This window comes from Perca flavescens, chromosome 6 (genome assembly GCF_004354835.1).
Source record: "Perca flavescens isolate YP-PL-M2 chromosome 6, PFLA_1.0, whole genome shotgun sequence".
NCBI classification, from domain to species: domain Eukaryota; kingdom Metazoa; phylum Chordata; class Actinopteri; order Perciformes; family Percidae; genus Perca; species Perca flavescens.
The window spans coordinates 23,736,559-23,756,317 of record NC_041336.1 but is presented as its reverse complement, the minus strand read 5'-3'; the positions used below and the strand labels follow the sequence as shown (position 1 = coordinate 23,756,317).

Below are 19,759 nucleotides of genomic sequence, written 5' to 3'. Positions count from 1 at the left end.
GCCAAGACGAAGGCGTGCTCGATTGGTTGCGGTTAGGCAATTCACCTCGAGTGGTTAAGGTTAGGGTTAGGGGATTGGTCAGGGGATAGGACCTGTACATGTAAGCATGGACGCCTGGCCAATAGTAGTGTGTGAACGCTATTGAAGGGCGGGTCTTGGCGTGGCCATAGTGGGATTCGTAATATCGCGGCCCGGGCGGTCTGGCCATGGATGTGGGAACTGGCTTGTCAGGCTCACAGGTCAGGCTTGTACTTCAATGCAATGTCAAGCGTTATGACAGATGGTTGAAAGCTCTACAATCATCTCTGAAATCAATGGTGAGAGAAGACATCAGGTACTCTAAAGTTTCTCCTGGTCTGAGGCAGCTCTGCATCCAAGGAATTGATTTCTGTGGTTATAAATGTACTAACAAAGTTATCAGAAATATTATATTGAAGGAATATTATTCTAATCCAGTAAAAATACAATATATGATGAAAGAATTTGGGGATGGAGAGGTTAAGAAAATAAGGAAAAGTTATATCTCATTTCCTCTTCTCCCGAAGGTAAAAGAGGTCAACTTTTAAATTTTAAATGAAATATACCCCACAAACGAATTTTGATACTAATAACTGTGTTTTTTTGTAAAAAAGAAATTGAGAATTTAGAACATGTATTTTTTCTGTGTGAGTCGGTGCAATCTTTCTGGAGAGATCTGCAGAGCTGGTTACAGACCAGGGAAATTAGGTTCAATCTTTTGTGCAAGTCATTAAAACGGGTTAAGGATTAAAAAAAAGCCCTTGAATTGATTTATTTATCTGAAACTCTTAATTTAATTTGAAATAGCCCCTTCTATTTATTTATTTTCTTTTATATTATTCTTTATGTTGATTTGTAAGGTATAAGCTCCTAGGTTTTGTTTATATGCTCGACCCGAGGCAAAAGCTCAGATTTTTTAGGTGGATTTGTGATTGTGCCTTGTTTGTTTGTATATCTGTATTCTGAAAGGAATGAACAATAAAAATAATAATAAAAAAAAAGGTCAGGCTTGGTCCCAACAGGCTGCCTGCCGAAATACGACTGCACGCCGCTAGAGGGTAAGGTTGGTCGGTCTAAGTTAGGTGCACCAACATTACCATCAGCGTCGCCAGGTCATTTTTGCAGCGCTTTGAGCCCCGAATGTTTTTAGTGTAGCCCCAAATGGCACAAGGCTTGTTGTTGTAGGCAACACAAAGTTTAACTATATGGTTCAGGCTCAAACACACGGAGCTATGGAGCAGACCCGGGCCGTGATTTGCTTTGTGTCCGCCCTGTCTTTAAAAATAAATGAACCCATGCTAAAAAATGACAGACAAAAGTTTCAGCACTTTTAGTAGAGGTCATGACTTGCAAGTATAGCACATTGGGTAATTGTCAGACTTTGCTATTCTGAGTTAGGGGGTGCAGTCACATTTCGACAGGCTCTATGAACCCATGCCAAAAAAGGACTGCGCACCCTCTAACTCAGGATTGCAAAGGCTAACAAAGACAAACTTGTCAGGACTTTTAGTAGAGGCATTCTCTGGCAGAGGTCATACCGTGCCAAAAAAGGACTGCACTTCTTCTGTGATAGAGGGTGCAGTCAGATTTCAATTAGCACCTGCCAAAATCTAAAGATTGAAATGATATCTGCATTGCGTGGAAAATAGCACTCACAATGATATATGTAGTACCAACACACTGTTGTTTATTTACAAAAAATATAAATACAACGAGAAATTAAAACTGCAAGCACCGATGAACAGGCATTCCGCGCACGCTGGGGGTGCCGACAGCTCCCAGTCGACGCAGCTGTTTATTATTCCCATACTAACAGGTTATTTATATGAAACCAATAGTATTTGATGCTTCTGGACTAATTGTTTCTTTCTCTGCTTCTTGCCATCTTCTAAAAATCACAAAACAATCTTCTATTCTCTCAATCGTGGGAAAGCAGACCCCGACACGATCTTGAGTTATCTTTCTTGGATTAGATATATGCTATTGGTATTCCTAAAACTCTTACGAAAACCAATAGCATATTAATAGCAAGAGTTCAGGTAAGAATCATGTACAGACATGCTAAATAATCAGACTGCGGCTTGTTGTTGCCTCTTTTCTTCTTGTTTAAAGGCGGGTTGGGAACACTCTTAGTGCATTACCGCCACCCGCTATACTAAAGTGTGGTCTATGGTGAAGACCAGAGTTACAAAAAAACAGATATCAACAATACGTTTGTGGGTATTTTGCATTGTTTCTAGTCAAAATTCTAATTCTAGTTTACTTATTTTATTACCAACATGGAGCATTTTTTTTTTACAGACAAAACATGAAATAACCAAGCTGAAGTTTGGTTTTAGTTACAGAACTTTATAACTTTTAAGTGATTATTTTTATCATACACTTTACAAGCTAGCTACTTAAACTGCTGTGAGATAGTTGACAATGCTAACAAGGAATTTTTAGGGGAAATTATTTGTAAAATAATAGTCACTCTGGGAATTAACATAACATGACCACGTTAATTTTCAAATAATTCAGAACTGGACAGTTCACTGTTCATGTAGCCACAGGCCTTCTGGAGTTGAAGACCTTGATCCCATTTTGCATTGAAGATCGAGCATATTTGGTCAGTAGAGCCCCGGTGGTCTGTTTCTCTCCACACAGGTCTCTGAACGAGGAGAAGAGGGAGGAAGCATTACACATTATGATCTATCAGATAGCCAAAGGTATAACTTATTCAATTGTTTTTTTCACTAATGTCAACTAGACAAATCCATGTACTTTTATTTCACATAAATGGTAAGGTTCCTGTCATTATGGTTATTCTTTTGCTTTTATTACGATAATGTCCTGAATGGATGACACCTACTGTATGTATGGCGTGATGTCGTCTTCTGTCCATTTCTCTCGGAGTGTGAAGAGGTGGTTGAAGCGCTCCAGCGTGTCTTCTGAGAGATCCTCCACCCGCAGCAGGGAGATGGTCTCTGGACGGAAGTTGCGGTCCACCAGGGCGACACTCTGGAAGATTTACACCGCTGTCAGCACTGCAGCCAGTTTCTCAAGAGGAGTCAGTAAGAACGAGCAGAGAGAAACAACTGCAGCAAGTCGCTCTTTTATTACAAGAGCATGATTTGAGACTATGGTTCATGTTTTCTCAGTCTAGGTCAGAGGCAGATGGAAACTAAATCCTCACATGCAATGAAATGAGCAATAAGATAAGAGTCTGGTGATTTAAATGGATTTTTGACTCCTAGAAGCCATAGAGCTCTACGATATTACTACTGTAGTCAACCTATTTGACTTTTATAAAGAATGCATAAACCCATTGTTCTATTTTATAACCAGAGAACATGGAGAGAAAGAAAAGAGGGGCGCCTGGATAGCTTAGCTGGTAGAGCGTGCGCCCCATGTACACAGGCTCAGTCCTTGTTGTTGTCAGCTCCAACCTGCGGCCCTTTGCTGCATGTCATTCCCCCCCTCTCTCCCCTTTCACATCGTCAGCTGTCCTATATAATAAAGGCTTAAAATGCCCAAAAAATAAGTATATAAGAGTGGTACAGGCTAACCTTTAGTTGGTCCAGTCTTGTGCTCATGCCCTCTGGAACGCTCTGCTGCCAGACTTCCTGAAACTCCTTAAGGTTGAACTTGATGGCGTTTTGCAGCAGCAGTAGCGCTATGCCCCGACATACTTTATCCTCATGCAGTGCATAAAAAATGTTGTCTATATAGAGGAAGGAGGATACAGAGATGTTAGTACTGTGTAGTTTCACAGTGACATTATTATGTAGGGTTCTTCTACCAATTTACTACTAAAAACTTCTGTTTGGTCTGTTTTTCTTTACCGTTTTCAGTAAAGCGTTTCCCATAGCAGTTCAAGCAGTGCTCGATCATCTCTCTGTAAAGAAGGGAATCATTATTGGAACCTGGCTAAGACTAGACTTATCTAGCTTCATAACAGATGCTCAGAAAGTTGCCTTAGCCTCAACACCACTAAAAATCAACTATTTTAGTTTAAACTGTTAATATTTTGCTTTTCCTGTTACATGAGCATGAGGATCACATTTGTTAACTTACTTGGGTTCCAGTGGTGCTAACTCTTCCAGACTGGTTTGAAGGGGAACCTTGTTGAAGGACCAGGACTCCGAATCTACCAGCTGAGTCACATGACCGAGCAACTTCATCTCGTAGTCGAAGTCCAACATGCGCCAGTAGCCTAGAAGACAGAAACAATGCTCTCTCTAAACACCTGGTAAGTATACATTTTGTTATTTATATTATATATATATATATTATTATTAAGTATAGCTAAGAATAGAGAAATTGTATTTATAAAAGCATCTTCATGGCACTGTACCTCCCAGGAGCACAACCTTGGCAATGATTTCCTACCTATTTGTTACTTTTCAGCAAAAGCAACTTTATCAATTAATATACATGTAGTTATATTCAAAAATGTCACTGTTTACCATCTATCTGACAGGCATGGATGGTCTCTAAGTGGGTCTTTAGCTCCTCTTCACTGGCCTGGATCCTCTCCAACAGATCCTGCATTGTGTACTGGTAACAGAGGAACACATACTTACTAACAGCTACAATGACATTTAAAAGAAGTGGGACATTTACCATTAAAACACTCAAAATGTAACAATCATCTGAGTCAGCTCTACTAACATTTATGGTTTGAAAGCCATAAACTTCTAATAAGCCCTTTACCTATATCTACACAGTCCTACAGGATATGATGATTAATTACTTCACTGTATAATATGTATTTACCCTGTTTTCCGTATTCTCCTCCTGCCCCCCTAAAGCAGGTCCTTCATAAGGATTCTCCATTAAAAGCTTCTTCAGTTTCTTCAGTTTAGGACGGTGTTTCCGCAGTTCCCAGTAGCTGTTACAAAATCCCCAGATCTAGAACAGAAGTAGCAGTATTGTTAGTGTATGTAGGTCATAAATGCAATTAACCATTTTGTGCATATACTACCTTGTGGGTTGGGTCTTTTTGTGTGGATGTTACGGTTTACCAGGCAGGTACCTGTGAGTGTATCATTTCCATACCTGAGTGTGCACCACATGAGAGCTTTCCTGGCTATTGGTTAGTTGGTCTGGTGTTCTGCATCCTGGTACAAACAGCAGCATGTTGGATGTATCGGCTATTTTTAAATCATAGGTCTTGTCACCACTACAGAGCACTGCACGCTCATCCGCATCCCCTCGAATCACTAGACTGGAAAAAGGGAAAATGATTGTTAGTTATAATTCATTAATTACATTTACATATTTTAACATCCATCCTGATAAAGCATATTGGGCCACTACACTGCACATCAATTTAAATTAGAATATTCTCAATTACATTAATAATTTGAGTTACACAAGTAAAAAGAAGAAAGGAAAGATAGTTTACAGACGTGCTCTTACCAGGTTTAAATTAATAGTAGGCCTACTGCGGAAATTATTAATTTATTAGTCAATCTACACAAAATAAGATGACTAAATTATGTTTTCAAATATTAATGAACTGACCAGACGGAACAGAATAACACAGAACACAAATAGTTACATCAAACAATGACGTTACCTTATTGTCTGTGTTACACATACTATATAGGCACGCTAATACAAATTATGAATACCTTACCTTTCCCCGGATTCTATGTGTTTGCACAGTGTGTCGTCCAGCTCCATCAGGCAGTAGTCTGCAGATGAAACGTTTTCCCCAAAAGACAGGCAGTGAATTGTTTTCTGTAGATCTTCCTCTTTCAGTTTGGCGATCTGCAGAGTGGCCTGAACCTCCTCTAAAGTTCTCATTTTGGGTTAGATCGATAACGTTTTGATAAATAAGCCGTTTTTTGACTCGCGAAACAAACTGTCACAAACTACCCCTTTTCTAATGTACAACAACTAGTCAAAACTAATGTTGCTTTGTAGCAAGCAAATAACCAGCGGCTGTCAAATTTCCCCGCTCTCTTTCTGTCGTGGGAAGGAAGTGTGGTAACTACGTTGAGGTGCGACCTCAAATTAGGACCGTGTAGAAACTATTACTCGACAGCAACTTAAATGAATGCTATAATAATTATCCTTCAGCATTTATTTAAAGTGTGCCGTGCGATTTACTAACACTTAGTGGGAGCGTATCCATAAAATTGCGGTATATGTTGCTATATGAGCTAAATATGCATAAACCCTGTAATATAGGAACAGTAAAGACTCATATTGTGTTTCAACCGAGAGAAATTACCAAACGGACCGTGACTCACGTTGGTTAAGGGTCAAATGTTTTGAGGATGTGCTAGTAGTTTCATCGAAATGTCAAGTTTCTCTAGATCTGCCCAGGTAACGTTAAGTACACATTATACATTTTTATCTCCCAATTTAAACGTCATGTGCGTTAGGTTAATGTAACGCTTAAGCACAAATAGGCCGTTAGCTAACGTGCGTTGTTAACGAGCTAACGTTAGCCACGGTGTGAGTGATATCAAAGCCGGTCTACTATATATTAGAAATTCTTTGGTGATATTAATGTAACGGTATACATTTTATTGTAACGGTTAGTAATGTAGATAACTTTAACAAGTGAACTGCCCTTAGCAGTTCGAGAAATACACAGGTGTCAAACACCGTTGTAAACCTTCCCATAACATGCTAACATCGCCCAATCAAATTATACTACCTTAAAGCTTTGTTTTTGTTTTCATTTTAACTTTGGTAAGAACATTACATAGAAAAAAGGAATAGGGGATTAGATTTTGGCTTTTTTTGACACGATTGATTATTTTGATTAATTAAAATAATCTTTTTAGTCGAGCATCTTAAAACCACCAACGATTCTGAATCTGATCTGTTATTACACACACACACACACACACACACACACACGTTTGGTTTACTATCTTTGTGGGGACCCATCATTGACATAATGCATTCCCTATACCCTTACCCTAACCTTAACCATCACAACTAAATGCCTAACCTTAACCCTTACCCTCACCCTAACCATAATCTAATTCTAACCCTAATCTTAAAACCAAGTCTTAACCCTCAAACAGCCCTTTAACCTTGTGGGGTCCAGCATTTTGGTCCCCACAAGGCTGTACAGACCCCACAAGTATACTGTATTCTCCGGTTTTTGGACCCCACGAATATAAGTACAGGTACACACACACACACACACTCTCATCATCATCATCATCATCATCATCGAGTATAATTTCTATGTCTGCCACATACCGTTGAGGAGGTTTTTGCAGACACTTATCCCTTTCTTTATATGTGGTTAATGCAAAGTACAAAGAAGAACTTGGATTGACCAGCAGTGTATTTGGGATGGTGGTGTTTGGTGCATTCTGTAAATTAGTGCGATACTGTCGCTTCATGGATAACCTAAAAAAGGTTTATTTGGTCTAGGTTCAGGTTGTCACTTGTCATAGTAGTAAAATCACAGGTGTTATTAATGATTCAATTCAATTCAATTTTATTTATAGTATCAAATCATAACATAGGTTATCTCAAGACACTTTACAGATAGAGTAGGTCTAGACCACACTCTATAATTTACAAAGCCCCAACAATTCCAACAATTACAGTAATTCCCTCAAGAGCAAGCAGTGCGACAGTGGCGAGGAAAAACTCCCTCTTGGGAAGAAACCTCGGACAGACCCAGGCTCTTGGTAGGCGGAGTCTGACGGGCCGGTTGGGGGTTTGATGAACAGTGGCAATAGTAGTCACATTAATAATGGAACAGTGACTGGATGTAGCGGGAAGCTGCAGGGTTCAGCAGGAAGCAGCAGGGTTCAGCAGGAAGCAGCATGACATTGCAGGGCACCGCTGAGCTCGGCAGGGAGTGCAGCAGGACCACGGCAACAGCTGGAACCAGGATCTTGGTGCCAACGCTCTCCAAGGAAATACGCTGGGGGAAAAAACATAAGGACTCCGGGGAGTAAACTCCCCAGAAGCTAGGATTAGTAACAAGCATTTCTGGGACGGGATACACACAAATAGTAATAGTAATAGTAATAGGAAGGGAGAGGAGAGAGCAGCTCAGTGTGTCAAAGGAAGGAAGGAAGTCCCCCGGCAGTCTAGAACTATAACAGCGTAACTATAACAGCGTAACTAAGATAGACAGGTCATAAGGAGAGGTAGCTTTTTCGGGCTTAGAACCCTCCACCCGCCGGATCGGGCTTGGCTGGCCTCCCTCCCTCCTGTTATGTATTATTAATCTAACAATTATGAAGAGAAGCAGGTGGGCCAGTTAGGTGAACACTGCAACTCCTCACTCCCTAACTATAAGCTTTATCAAATAAAAGAGTTTTAAGTTCATTCTTGAAAGCGATTACAGTTTCTGCCCCCCGAACCCAGATCGGGAGCTGGTTCCATATGAGAGGAGCCTGATAACTGTAATCTTGAATTGTAATGATGACTCCTTTGTATTAAAGAGTAAGCAGTGACAATGCAAGCATGCACAATACTAGGACCCTGAAACTGAAGCAGCTAAATGGAACTCAACCTCATTTGTTTTATTACTTACACCTGTGCTATCCCTACTGTGACATGTCTGAATGTATTTTAGGAAGAGGCCATTGTCACAAAAAATGTATGTCTCTTTTCTTTTTCATACCATTAAACGTGATGGTCCCATGCAAGTCAGTTTTTTAACACATACTTTCTCTTTCTTCTTCCAGCAATGGGCGACCTTTGCTCGTTCCTGGTTCCTGATTGATGCCAGAGTGCAGCCTCCTGGAAAGATCGCAACCATGTGTGCTGTTAGATTACAGGGGAAACACAAGCCTATCTACCATGCACTGAGTGAGTAGGAGTCCAATCTGTCACAGGACACACACATAAAGTCATATAACCCTTATGCTACGTATATACCTAAATTTCTTTCTAAACCACAACCCACTCTTTAAGGTTGTTGCGACATGGAACGGCCATATGATGGCAGTAGAGAATAAACAACACAGCAACTTAATACAGTGACATTGTCGGAATAGGTTTTTTGGGAGAATAAATCTTTGTTAGTCTAGCAAACTAGCTGCTGTTTTTGGCATTATCATTGGCATACCAGCCATGTCTGTCTTTCTCTTTGTTGAAATAGTCAACTATTTCTTTTCATAATTTTTACCATAATGATATGCCTGAAAATAAATATCTTGTTCTGAACATCTTTGCAGGTGACTGTGGTGACCATGTAGTAGTAATAAACACCAAACACATAGCTTTCTCTGGAAACAAATGGGAGCAGAAAGTCTACTCATCACACACGGGGTAAGTGCATACTACCTCATATGATACTTAAAGTTTCCAATTTGTCTTTTTTCTTCAGTGCCTATGAACCACTCAGAAAATGTTTCAAGAAAAGCATGTCTCAGTAGCCACATTAATAGTCTATACTAAAACCTTTGTGGTCGGTTCGTCATGTTGATTTTTTATTCGTGACTCACAGATTTACAACAAACTGTTTGGTTTAAATGACCAATTTCCTCTGTATAGTACTTAGTGCCTTCACATTAGATATTGGGGGTGGTTAGTTTTGTATTTCTCTAAGGGTTGCTTGTAATACGGCACTTTAAAGGGGCACACGGTAAGGTCTGCGTTAGATGCTCTAATATCCCTTGACTGCTGAAAAGCCGTTAAAATGCATTTCCATTTTCTACAAGTAGCTAATATATTTCCTTTGTTTAAAAGAGAAAAAAATATGTGATTAGATTTGCAGAACGCTCTTGAAATATTCATCAATTGTATAGAAGAAGATATTGTCATGTCTGGTAACGATAAATGTATACTTTTATTTTCATATATATCTAATATCTGTAAACCAGAGAAGTTTTAGGGATGTTAGAGAATAATGATCCTATGTCATCTGATTAATGTTCAAAGAAACAAGGACTGACTGAGCTTGTCTTTTTCTCTAAAGGTATCCAGGTGGATTTAAACAGGTCACAGCTACCCAGCTGCACCAAAAAGACCCAAAAGCTGTAAGTGTCATTATCAGTATTCTCCATTTTTTTATTATTATTTAGAAAGAATTCTAAAACCTCAGATGTTCCATGGTCACATTCCCTACACCATGATTTTTTTTTTTATTATACTATATGTATGATTTAACCCACATTCTTGAGGATTGAGATTAGTCTAATTTCTTTGTCTGCTACATGCTGTGTAGAGCAGGTGCTTCGTGATTTGACATTTATCCCTTCCTTCATATGTGCTGCTCATGCATATTAATATGAAGTGCAGAGAACAGCGATTAAAATGCAGTGGATTTACACTGGTGATGGTGGTGGTTGGTGTGTTTTGAAACTCGGTACAAGAATGTCAGTTCAAAGATAACCCCTGGGGTTTTTGGTTGTGTTGCATATTCGTGGTTTCAGGTTTACGGACACTTTATTCAGCTACATATGCACTTAGACTTACATTTAGAACTTGATGTGACCTTCATACTGTACTCGACGAACCACTGGCACTTGACGTCTGTGTTGCAAAACATGGAGGCTTTGTCACAAGACAAAACAGCCAAATTATTGTTAAGTGTCTTAACATGAATCCAACACATTATTAGCTAAATGAAATCGGCCTATTTGTGAAAAAAACAATGATAGGCTGACCGGCCTAAAGGTAAGGTAGTCTCTAAGGTTTCCACAGATAAAGTTTATCCTAAGGATTCACTGTGCTACATTTATGTTTAGTATGAAAACATGATTCATAAAATCATGCCAACAATAATTTTTTTAATAGCTTAGTATTCTTTGCACGTATGTAAAGGCTTTAGGTTTCCCTACATGTTATTGTAGGCTCAGTTTAATATGCAACTTAATTTTATACAATAATGTAGGGGGTCCCTGATCCATCTCTCTCTCAGTTAAGGGGTCCTTGGCTTAAAAAAAAACATTGAAGACCACTGCTTTAGAGGATAAGTCTGGCGACAGTGCATTTTTATTATTGTCAACAAATCATGTAAAGACCAAAACCAACAACGAATTGATCCACTAAGGAGTATTTTGTGTGTGTAGCCAAAGCCTGATATAAACCCATTCCTCTGTGCCATAGAGCTCTATTAAAACTATTCATTGATTGGTTGACCTGTTCCTTTATTACGATGAACACGGACACTGTAGTTTATTTTTAAGTTGATGTTGTTGTCTTGCTACCATAAATACTCACCAAATCACCAAATGTGTAATCATCCGCACCTGAAAATAATCCCTAACAAATGCCCTACTGTTAATCTGGTTAGATTATCAGTATAGGAAGTTATTTAGCTTTTTTTAAAAGATAAAACTATATATTTGAAACCTGTTTTTCAAAAATGTACACCCCCGGTAATGATGAATAAGCTTGGGGTTTTCTGCGACAGACCGGATCGGGAGCTTTTCCATTTTTTATATTTCATAATATGTTGATTGACATCTCACAGTGGGCGCAGGGTGCTGCTCCTGTGGCTCATAGCATTGTGTTGGGTTAGTTGGGTTTGTTTTTACCACTTGCAAGTCGTCACATGCATTGTGCTAAGATCTATTTGTCTACTAGTATATGTGTTTATTGTTGCAGTAGATTATTGTCTATGGCCTAATTTTAGCATTTAACTGACCTTTTCCCACTTGATCTGTATTCTACAACAGCAGACATCAGACTAATCAAAGGAACACAATGGGTGTATAACCTGAATACTGAGCTTCATGGGTCAGAAGTGATTGAATGTTGCACACTAGCAACAGGGCTGTTCAGAACCGTTTAACATGTCAACTGCAACAGCAGAATGAGAGCCATACACAAGGGGTTTATAGACTTTCCACGTGAAATATAATGTACTAAAAAAAAAGAAAATACTGTGGAATTGCTCTTGTTATGTGGGAAACACTAAACGTAGGTGAATGACCTGTACTGGTTTCCGTTCTGTAGTTTCAAACCAAAAGAGACATTTTCTCTGCTGTTGGCTCTTTGATGATGCAGGTTTTAGTTCAGCCGGTGACCACATACATGTGTCCTGTCGGTGGTTTAGTTATAATGAGGTTTGGAAGTTGGCGAGCGAAGAGCGAGAAACCGAGTTGGACAGATGAATGATTTGTCAGCGCAGCCTCTGTCCAACATCTCTCTCCAATATCTCTGTCCAATGTCTCAGTCCAGTAACTCTCTCCAAGTCAAATTCACATTTGTGCAACCAGCCTCACATCGAGAAACAGTTTTGGATGCAAATGTGAAAAAAAAAGTATGTAAGGTTGCTATAGACATTGGCTAAACAGTGAGCAGATTGCATGTTAACCTTTTCAATGTGCTTCTTGTCACCAGATTGTGAAGTTAGCGGTTTACGGTATGCTGCCAAGGAATCTGCACCGCCGCACCATGATGCAACGATTACACATCTTTCCTGATGACGTAAGTCCAGTTTCTCCGTATCTTTCCGAGCTGATGAGTCTTCAGACTGCCAACCTTACACCTTAATTAACCAGGCTTATTAAAGACAATCAGAAAGAGGGCACATTATGAGGAGCACTGATATCATTTTGCAGACACTGACACAAAAGAATGAACCAGTTTTATTCATCCAGGTCACCTTTACAATTAATATCAATTAATTACTATAAAATTAATATATGTAGTTCAACGTGATTGTTTCCCTTGACTGAGGAGAGTATTAGTCCTTTTCTTAATCTACATTGTCTCTGTGTGTGTGTGTGTGTGTGTTTTCCACTGGATGTGCGGTTGTTTCAGAAGCACTTTTACTCATTCTCACTCTTATATAACTTAAAGTTGTATCAGTCAACATTTTTATTTTAACAACAGGTCAAATGCCTTTGTTTATGTGAAAGTGTCACAGTGACAAACCCACAGAGCATGATCAGGCGACTCAGTTCGCCTCAGTTGTGCGGAGCTCTTTCAGCTTTTTGTTTTGGTTTTACGACCCGCAACTTCACAGTTTTGGTTCACTCTCACCGCTCTCATCAGCGTGTTTTTTTTCAGTTGTACGCTACCTGCTCAGGACCAAACAAAAGACGGACTTAGTTAGCAACCAGAATGTGAACATAGTCAAGCATTTAGCAGCTAAGGTGGTGCAGTGATCTGCAGGCATTTGGTAACATTCATTTATGATTGTTTTAAAATGATGGCGAAAACCACTGGCATCACACATCACAGCTTCTGCAATAAATTGAAATGAAAAAAGGACTTGACAGAACGTTAATTGACCTTGGCGGCCTGCCCAAATATTAACTGGATGTAGTTTTTATCCATGTGAGAGAACATAATTAATTCCAGGCATTGGAAGAAAATCAGATGTTCGAGTTTGATGTCAGAATATAGAAGTGAGGGAAGTCAGATACCTGTCGTTCTATTTTGGTCCTGACTTGATATACACCATCAGAGTTGATGTTGTGCAGTGTGCATCCCTAATTACAAGCAGATGGGCTTCCTGAGCCTTGTGAATGTCTGCAGTCTCATCTACAATTCAGAGCAGTTCAGGCACTGCCTATGAGTATTTTGGAAAGTGGAAATGGTAACTTCTTTATTCTCAGCTTCTTTTTCTTTTACCTGTCTCATTTCCTTCCTTTCTCCTTGAATTTCTTGTCCTGCCCACATTGTACAGTTTAATTTCAATGTCTCCTCTGTCCACCCCTCACTAGGAGCTGCCAGACGACATCCGAGCCAACCTGACGGAGGAGCTGCCGCAGCCCAGGGAAATCCCCAGGAAACTCAGCGAGTACACGCAGGAGGAGATAGACGCCTTCCCCAGGCTGTGGACACCGTATGTAGAAACACAAAAACTCATATAGTCTCTTCTCAAACACACTAATGACACTGTCTATGCACACAGTGCACACGTAGGTGTCACTGCGTATAAATGCTAATACAGATCTGATATACCCATATAATATACAAAAATGCATACTTACTATTTAGTGCTATTTGTATTCAATTGACTGGGCTAAACAGAAAATTCCAAATGTAAACGAGTAGCGACTCTAGAGTCATAGTGAGAGAAACAAAGTGTCTCCCCTGTGTTTTCTGACCACGGTGGGAAATCTTTAGCAGGAAAAGTTAACCCTTTCCTTGATTTCACGTTGTTTATGGAGAAGGAGAACCAGGAAATGAGCCGAGGGAAATGCAACGCTACCGAGCCACGGCCGAGTGACGTGCGTCGCTACGACGTGTAGTTACATTTTTCGAGAGGCTACGACGTAGGGTCCGGCGTAGACGCAGAGGGGTCTGTAGGGTTCTGTGCACGACTATAAAATGGCCTTTAACCTCTACCTTCTAGTGACTTTTTTAATTGTCTGACATAATTAAAAAAATTCCTCACTTATGAATCCTTTCTTCATCTTTTTATCCTTTGCACCATAATGAGTAATCCACACACAAACACACAATAATTTTTCTGTGTCTTGTGCTGATGAGGAACAGGCAGAAGGGGTCGATGTTGATCTGAGCACCACGTCACATTTCTACTTCTCACACCCTCTTTGTGTATACCAAACACCCTGCCTTTGGGTTACACTAGTTGTCATAAAGTAGCATTAGGTGACACATTTAGATTATTTGGAATATTTTATGCTGTTATATCTTTAAAAATAAATCATTATTTCAAATACTCTAAAACGGGTACTGAAAAACTGTCCGAGAAAAACGCATACATTTTTGTATTTTGCATTCAAAAGAAATACAGCTTTAAAAACCTGACGGCAGATGGTGAAGGTACCAACGATACGGTGAACTTGACTTTAGAGGAGAGCCACAGTAGGTGGCGTGTCACTGACCATTAACCAGTGCAGTACAGTCTGTTATGTTAATGAGTAAGGAGGGACTTGTGTATTTCCCTGGCCCGACCTTCAGCAGTGAACAGTGCAGGCGCTTTTACACAGTTGTGCATTATTTCCATGCTCTTACTACACAACCTATGTATTAATGGATCCCATTCTAAAGCGTGCAGACCCCCTTTTGTGGCCAGTTTCACTCTGGCACTTCAATCATGCATGAAAAAAATAAGATGCAACATTTTTCACTGTAACTACAAACACATGTGGCTGTGGTGTGAATGCTTGTCAGCCAACAGAGAGCTGTCAGTATGTGACACGAGGCACAGAGAACAAAGACTGGCTGTTGGACGAGCAGCCACTTGATTCTTTGGAATAAAATATATGGTTAAAAACTCACCTGATACTGCTCCTGTGGGAATCCAGTCATAGGAACTCACATATAGTTGTAGTACTTAAATATATGACCCTTTTTCCCCATGTTGACATTTTTATTCAGTGTAGATAGTCTTTGTGGTGTTTCCTGTGTTGTGCTCTGTTGGCTGCATACTGTAGTGCCTTGTGAGCTTTATAAATTAAGGCCATAGTACTTTATGCTATTATCAAACATATAACTGAAGGGCAATGCAATATAACAGGCCTCTCAGCTTGTGCTCTGTAGATGTGTGTCAGCAGTTCAGTTGTATTGTTTAACAGAAACTTTGTATCGCAAAAATTTCCGTGTTTCTCCCCAGCCTAGTTGTTGTGCATTTGAATATAAATGGTAAAATGACACAAACATGTGGGGGAAAGTCAGCTGTTTTCCCACCACTTCCTGTTTGGACATATGGGGTTTCTCTGTGGGGTGTGAGAGAGCATCTGCTATTTGGCATAATCCTATTCATGGCTTTTTGAGTCGGGTATTGTCTGGCCTGAGATTAGACTGACATCGTGACCCGTGGCTTGCTGAGAATGAGAATGTCGTCCTGTTGCATTTCTCTGGCTTCACCTGTAGTAAACGTCATTCTGACAGGTTGACTGAGAGCTTTCTATCTTCCACCTGCTCATCACTAACATCTAGCCATCCAGCAAGCCAGCCATTCGTCCCCTAGCTCTTTATCCAGGTCAGGGTTGGTCCTCATCATCCACATCTCATTATAACACCCAAGTGGTTGTCTTAATTTGAACTGCTCAGAGGTTGTGACGGCTGGTCAGCTAAAAAAAAGACGAAGCGGTAAATATAAAAAGCTTTACACCTTGTGGCTCAACTTTTAGCTGCATCACAGTCTAATATACAGTAACACCGCTGTTAATGCAGTCAATACACTTTGACTCTCCAGGATGTGAGTACTGTGGAACTCATGCAACTTCTATGTGTTTCTCTACATTGTCCATCATGGGTTATACATGCAATGTTGTGGCGTTGCTTTCGAATTGTGTTTATTACATTATTAATTTTGCAACCAATTCTTGGCTTGAAATGATGAGTGGAAGGACAGTACCATTTGTCATGATATTAGTCAGTTGAGCCAAATAAGAGAATTCTCATACCCCTAGAGTTAACCAGCCATGCAGGCCGTTTGGGTTTTATTTGTCCATGTTTTGACATATCAACCTCCAAAATGTCTGCCTCCAGCCCAACACAATAGAGGTGAATGGAGGTTTGTTTATGGTTACAGAAAGATTGAATAGCAGCACGTCGTTCAAGAAATGATGTCCCAGTCACCCTGGCCAATCCAGAAAAATAAGAAATAGTCCCAACTATTACTGGACAGCATGTTCTGTAGATTATCCAAAGCAATAGGGACGTTGACATTATTTCTTGAAACAAAGGTGCTGTTGAATTTTTTTTATAAATGTAATATTTCAATGCTGTGAAGTACTCAATTACTTTCACCTCCATTGTACTGGGGTGGCAGCAGAAATCTCAGACTCTCAAAACCTGGACATCTAAAACCAAATCTGCATGGTGAGTTGCCACAAGAGGCAATTGAGATGTTTTGTTGTAATTTTAGTGTCTACAAATTATCCCAAACATTACTACAATGCTGACAGCATTTCAGTGATTCTGATGGGGTAACCCCTCCATCTGGTACTTCAAACACATTGAACCAAACATAACCCACATTTGGTTTGAATTTATTAAGTGATACCACTCAGAGGGCTCTGAGCCCCAAACTGTTTTCATTCAGTTACTGTCCTCTTAGTGTTTGTGCCTTCTACAGACACGTACGGCATGTCTGCATTGCATTCAGCATCACTGTCAGAGTGTGTGTGCACGGTGATAAATGAGCCACTTCTTATTGTTTACTGGTCCAATCTGCTCAGCCAATCAGTGCGTGTGCTCAGGCCTGTCGCTGTGTGGTCGCCAAGGTCAAGCTAATCCTGGTTTGTTTAAGGGATGGGCCTTAGCCTAGTTAATATTCACTCACATTCTGCCATATTCATTTTCCTGATCGTGTGTGTGTGTGTGTGTGTGTGTGTGTGTGTGTGTGTGTGTGTGTGTGTGTGTGTGTGTGTGTGTGTGTGTGTGTGTGTGTGTGTGTGTGTGTGTGTGTGTGTGTGTGTGTGTGTGTGTGTGTGTGTGTGTGTGTGTGTGTGTGTGTGTGTGTGTGTGTCAGGGGAGATGGGGTTGAGGTCATCGAGGGCGATTCAATTGTTACCCTTTATTAAACACAGTTAATATTCTCTCAGAAAAGGTTGGAGCAGAGGAAAAAGATTATTATTGGATATGCCGCCCCCCCCACACACACACACACACACACACGGTGCTCAGACACATACGGCAACTTGGTAGCAGAGCTATTACAATTGCTAACATTTTTCTACTTTGTATCAAACCCAATACAACATGCCCTGATAATATCTGTCTGCTGCAATCTCTGCTCAAAATTAAAGGGGAAAAAACACAAAAATAGGATGCTGTGTCTGGTCTCATTTTGTAAAGAAAAGATAAGATCTGCGTGGTTTGTCATCTGTCATTTTCTCTCCATGTTTTTCCTTGTAATCGGTTCTTTTCCCAGACTCTTATGCCTCCCCATACTAATGCGTTGTCTTGTGTTTTCTCTACAGACCTGAAGACTACAAGATGAAATGAAATGAAGGCTGTCCGACGTGACCCAAGCACGCAACACTGAAAGCAACAGCATCCGCAATTATATTTTTCGTTACGATGCTAAAAATCAGAGCCCTTTTATAGGATCTGCGCTGGGATGTTATCTGTTTGAAAACGCAAGTCATAACCGGGATGCCATCATCATCAACACAAACTCTGTGCTCCTACACACAATATGCCTCGCTGTTAGTTGTATTACCCTCAACAGCAGACCTGAATTATCCAGAAACAGCTTGAGATTTCACCATGTGGCTCAGCTCTGATCAGAGAAAATCCGATTCTGTGAGTTTTCCTCTCATTATACAACCATGAAATGATCCGATTTGGCCAATATAAATGACATCTGTTAGCCGGTCCTGCTTTTGAAGGTTTGTGGGTTCACAGTAAAACCCCAATTAATGGGTTACTATGACAACATTCAGGCCATCAGTGTGGTTTGTCTTGTCAGTGTGTTAGAAATGTCCAAAGTGTTGTTAAAGAATAAATCAATTGTGTTTATGTGAGTTGTATAATAAATGTATAATAAACAATTTAATAAACCTGTTCTTGTCAAGTAGTCTTTTTACATAAATGTTGTAACAGCCAGTTTAAGTTTGACCTTTTCATGTCATTAAAGTTGAACAAATGACCAAAAACACATTTTATAGTCTCATTACAGATTTATTGGTTATAAAATCAAAAATACAAAATAAATAAGTTCATATTGTACTAAGGGGCGTGGTGGCGAGACGCATTCCTTATTAAAGCTGTTCAATTTTGACAGTTTCTCAAATAGACCAGGGCCAGCTCACAGCTCAACTTTTAGTTACTTTAGTGCTTCTTTTTTCAGACTGCAGTGCATAAGGGCTAAAGTTTACACTTGTGTATCCTAATTGGTTTAACTGAGAGCCAGCTGACTGTTTTTTAATAACTGGAGGTCTCATTCCAGCAGGGGGTCAGAGGTCAACCAGTGAGCATGCGGCTTCCACGGTAATCAGGCACGACTGCATAAGAACAATAAACGAAACAAACTGGGGCAGCAACACGAGACCAATAAACCCAGAACAGAACTTGTTCATTATGTAGCAACAGAAGGAAATATTGCAGGACAAAATGTGATGGAAGTCAGGTCTTCTGTGAATAAAAAAAAAAGCAATACATTTGATTGTGTTCCACAGTGTTAAGGTAATAATAAATTTAACAGAAATGGTATGCTTCTACAGTTAATTTTGGGGCATCAACTCCAATAATAGTTGGTAAAAAGGAGCAAACTTAACACAATACTGTATGGAGAAACTCACTTCAAGAAGAAGAAGACAAGAAGGACATAAAGACAGCATGGAATGCGGGGAATCGTGATTCATCATTATAAAAAGCAGCCTGTAACTTTACAAATGTTGCCAGTTCAACGTCCTCCATTTGAATTGTAAAATAATCTAGCTAGATACATACAACCAAAACAAGATGTGCATGTCCAGTTACACACTCAATGTTTGGCTCAAAGGAGACATGCAGCTTCACACAAAAAGAAGGGTTTAGTCCTGAATTCAGCTGTGAGATGGGAAGAAAAAGGTCTTACCTTTACATTACCACTGGACGATGCTAACATAGATCAGGCACTTTTCGGACCCCCCTTTTTACAGCAATATCGTACAAGAGTCCACAGAGCTATTTACATTGTTTCACCAGATGGAGCAAACCACTGGATAAAGGTGGGAGGGTGGGGGGGGGGGGGGGGGCTCTCACCACAGTTTCAGATGGGGGACGATGTGTGTGTGTATGTGTGTGCATGTCTGTCTGATTTGTTTCCATGTGTGACTATCAGTGTGTGTGTGTGTGTGTGTGTGTTGTGGCATGCGGGGCTCAAGCACTTTAGGTGAGTCCATCCTTCCTCTACAGTCCTCCCTCCTCACTCTCCTCCATGACGACGACATCACGT

The 19,759-nt window shown here is 40.1% G+C and overlaps 2 protein-coding genes and 1 long non-coding RNA gene across 4 annotated transcripts; 2 read left to right on the top strand and 1 right to left on the bottom strand.

Annotated features, from left to right (window-relative positions):
* Positions 1-121: 121 nt before the first annotated feature.
* Positions 122-4,605, top strand: LOC114556610 (uncharacterized). Of its 2 annotated transcripts, none has more exons than XR_003692711.1 (4): positions 122-317; positions 2,665-3,067; positions 4,086-4,249; positions 4,481-4,605. It is a non-coding gene; the product is annotated as an uncharacterized LOC114556610 (long non-coding RNA). The 2 variants fall into 2 exon arrangements; XR_003692710.1 differs by having other exon boundaries at positions 2,665-3,071.
* Positions 2,271-6,016, bottom strand: dscc1 (DNA replication and sister chromatid cohesion 1). Its single transcript, XM_028579598.1, has 9 exons — positions 5,642-6,016; positions 5,059-5,227; positions 4,777-4,911; positions 4,467-4,557; positions 4,075-4,213; positions 3,843-3,895; positions 3,567-3,721; positions 2,870-3,018; positions 2,271-2,668 (listed from the first exon to the last, which is right to left on the bottom strand). Exons 1-9 carry the CDS (start codon positions 5,809-5,811, stop codon positions 2,557-2,559), a joined length of 1,173 nt encoding a protein of 390 aa, XP_028435399.1. The 5' UTR covers positions 5,812-6,016; the 3' UTR covers positions 2,271-2,556.
* A 201-nt stretch (positions 6,017-6,217) lies between these two features.
* Positions 6,218-18,382, top strand: mrpl13 (mitochondrial ribosomal protein L13). Its single transcript, XM_028579601.1, has 7 exons — positions 6,218-6,336; positions 8,682-8,805; positions 9,174-9,267; positions 9,917-9,977; positions 12,289-12,375; positions 13,620-13,741; positions 17,799-18,382. The coding sequence occupies exons 1-7, from the start codon at positions 6,310-6,312 to the stop codon at positions 17,821-17,823; spliced, it is 540 nt and encodes a 179-aa protein (XP_028435402.1). The 5' UTR covers positions 6,218-6,309; the 3' UTR covers positions 17,824-18,382.
* Positions 18,383-19,759: the final 1,377 nt, after the last annotated feature.

Coding starts and splice junctions, on each gene's coding strand:
- mrpl13 (XM_028579601.1), top strand. CDS start 6,310: ATGTCAAGTTTCTCTAGATCTGCCCAG. Junction 9,978..12,288: donor ACCAAAAAGACCCAAAAGCT/GTAAGTGTCATT, acceptor TCTTGTCACCAG/ATTGTGAAGTTAGCGGTTTA. Junction 13,742..17,798: donor TTCCCCAGGCTGTGGACACC/GTATGTAGAAAC, acceptor TTTTCTCTACAG/ACCTGAAGACTACAAGATGA.
- dscc1 (XM_028579598.1), bottom strand. CDS start 5,811: ATGAGAACTTTAGAGGAGGTTCAGGCCACTCTGCAGATCGCCAAACTG. Junction 3,722..3,842: donor GAAACGCTTTACTGAAAACG/GTAAAGAAAAAC, acceptor TCCTCTATATAG/ACAACATTTTTTATGCACTG. Junction 2,669..2,869: donor GACATCACGCCATACATACA/GTAGGTGTCATC, acceptor CTCCTCGTTCAG/AGACCTGTGTGGAGAGAAAC.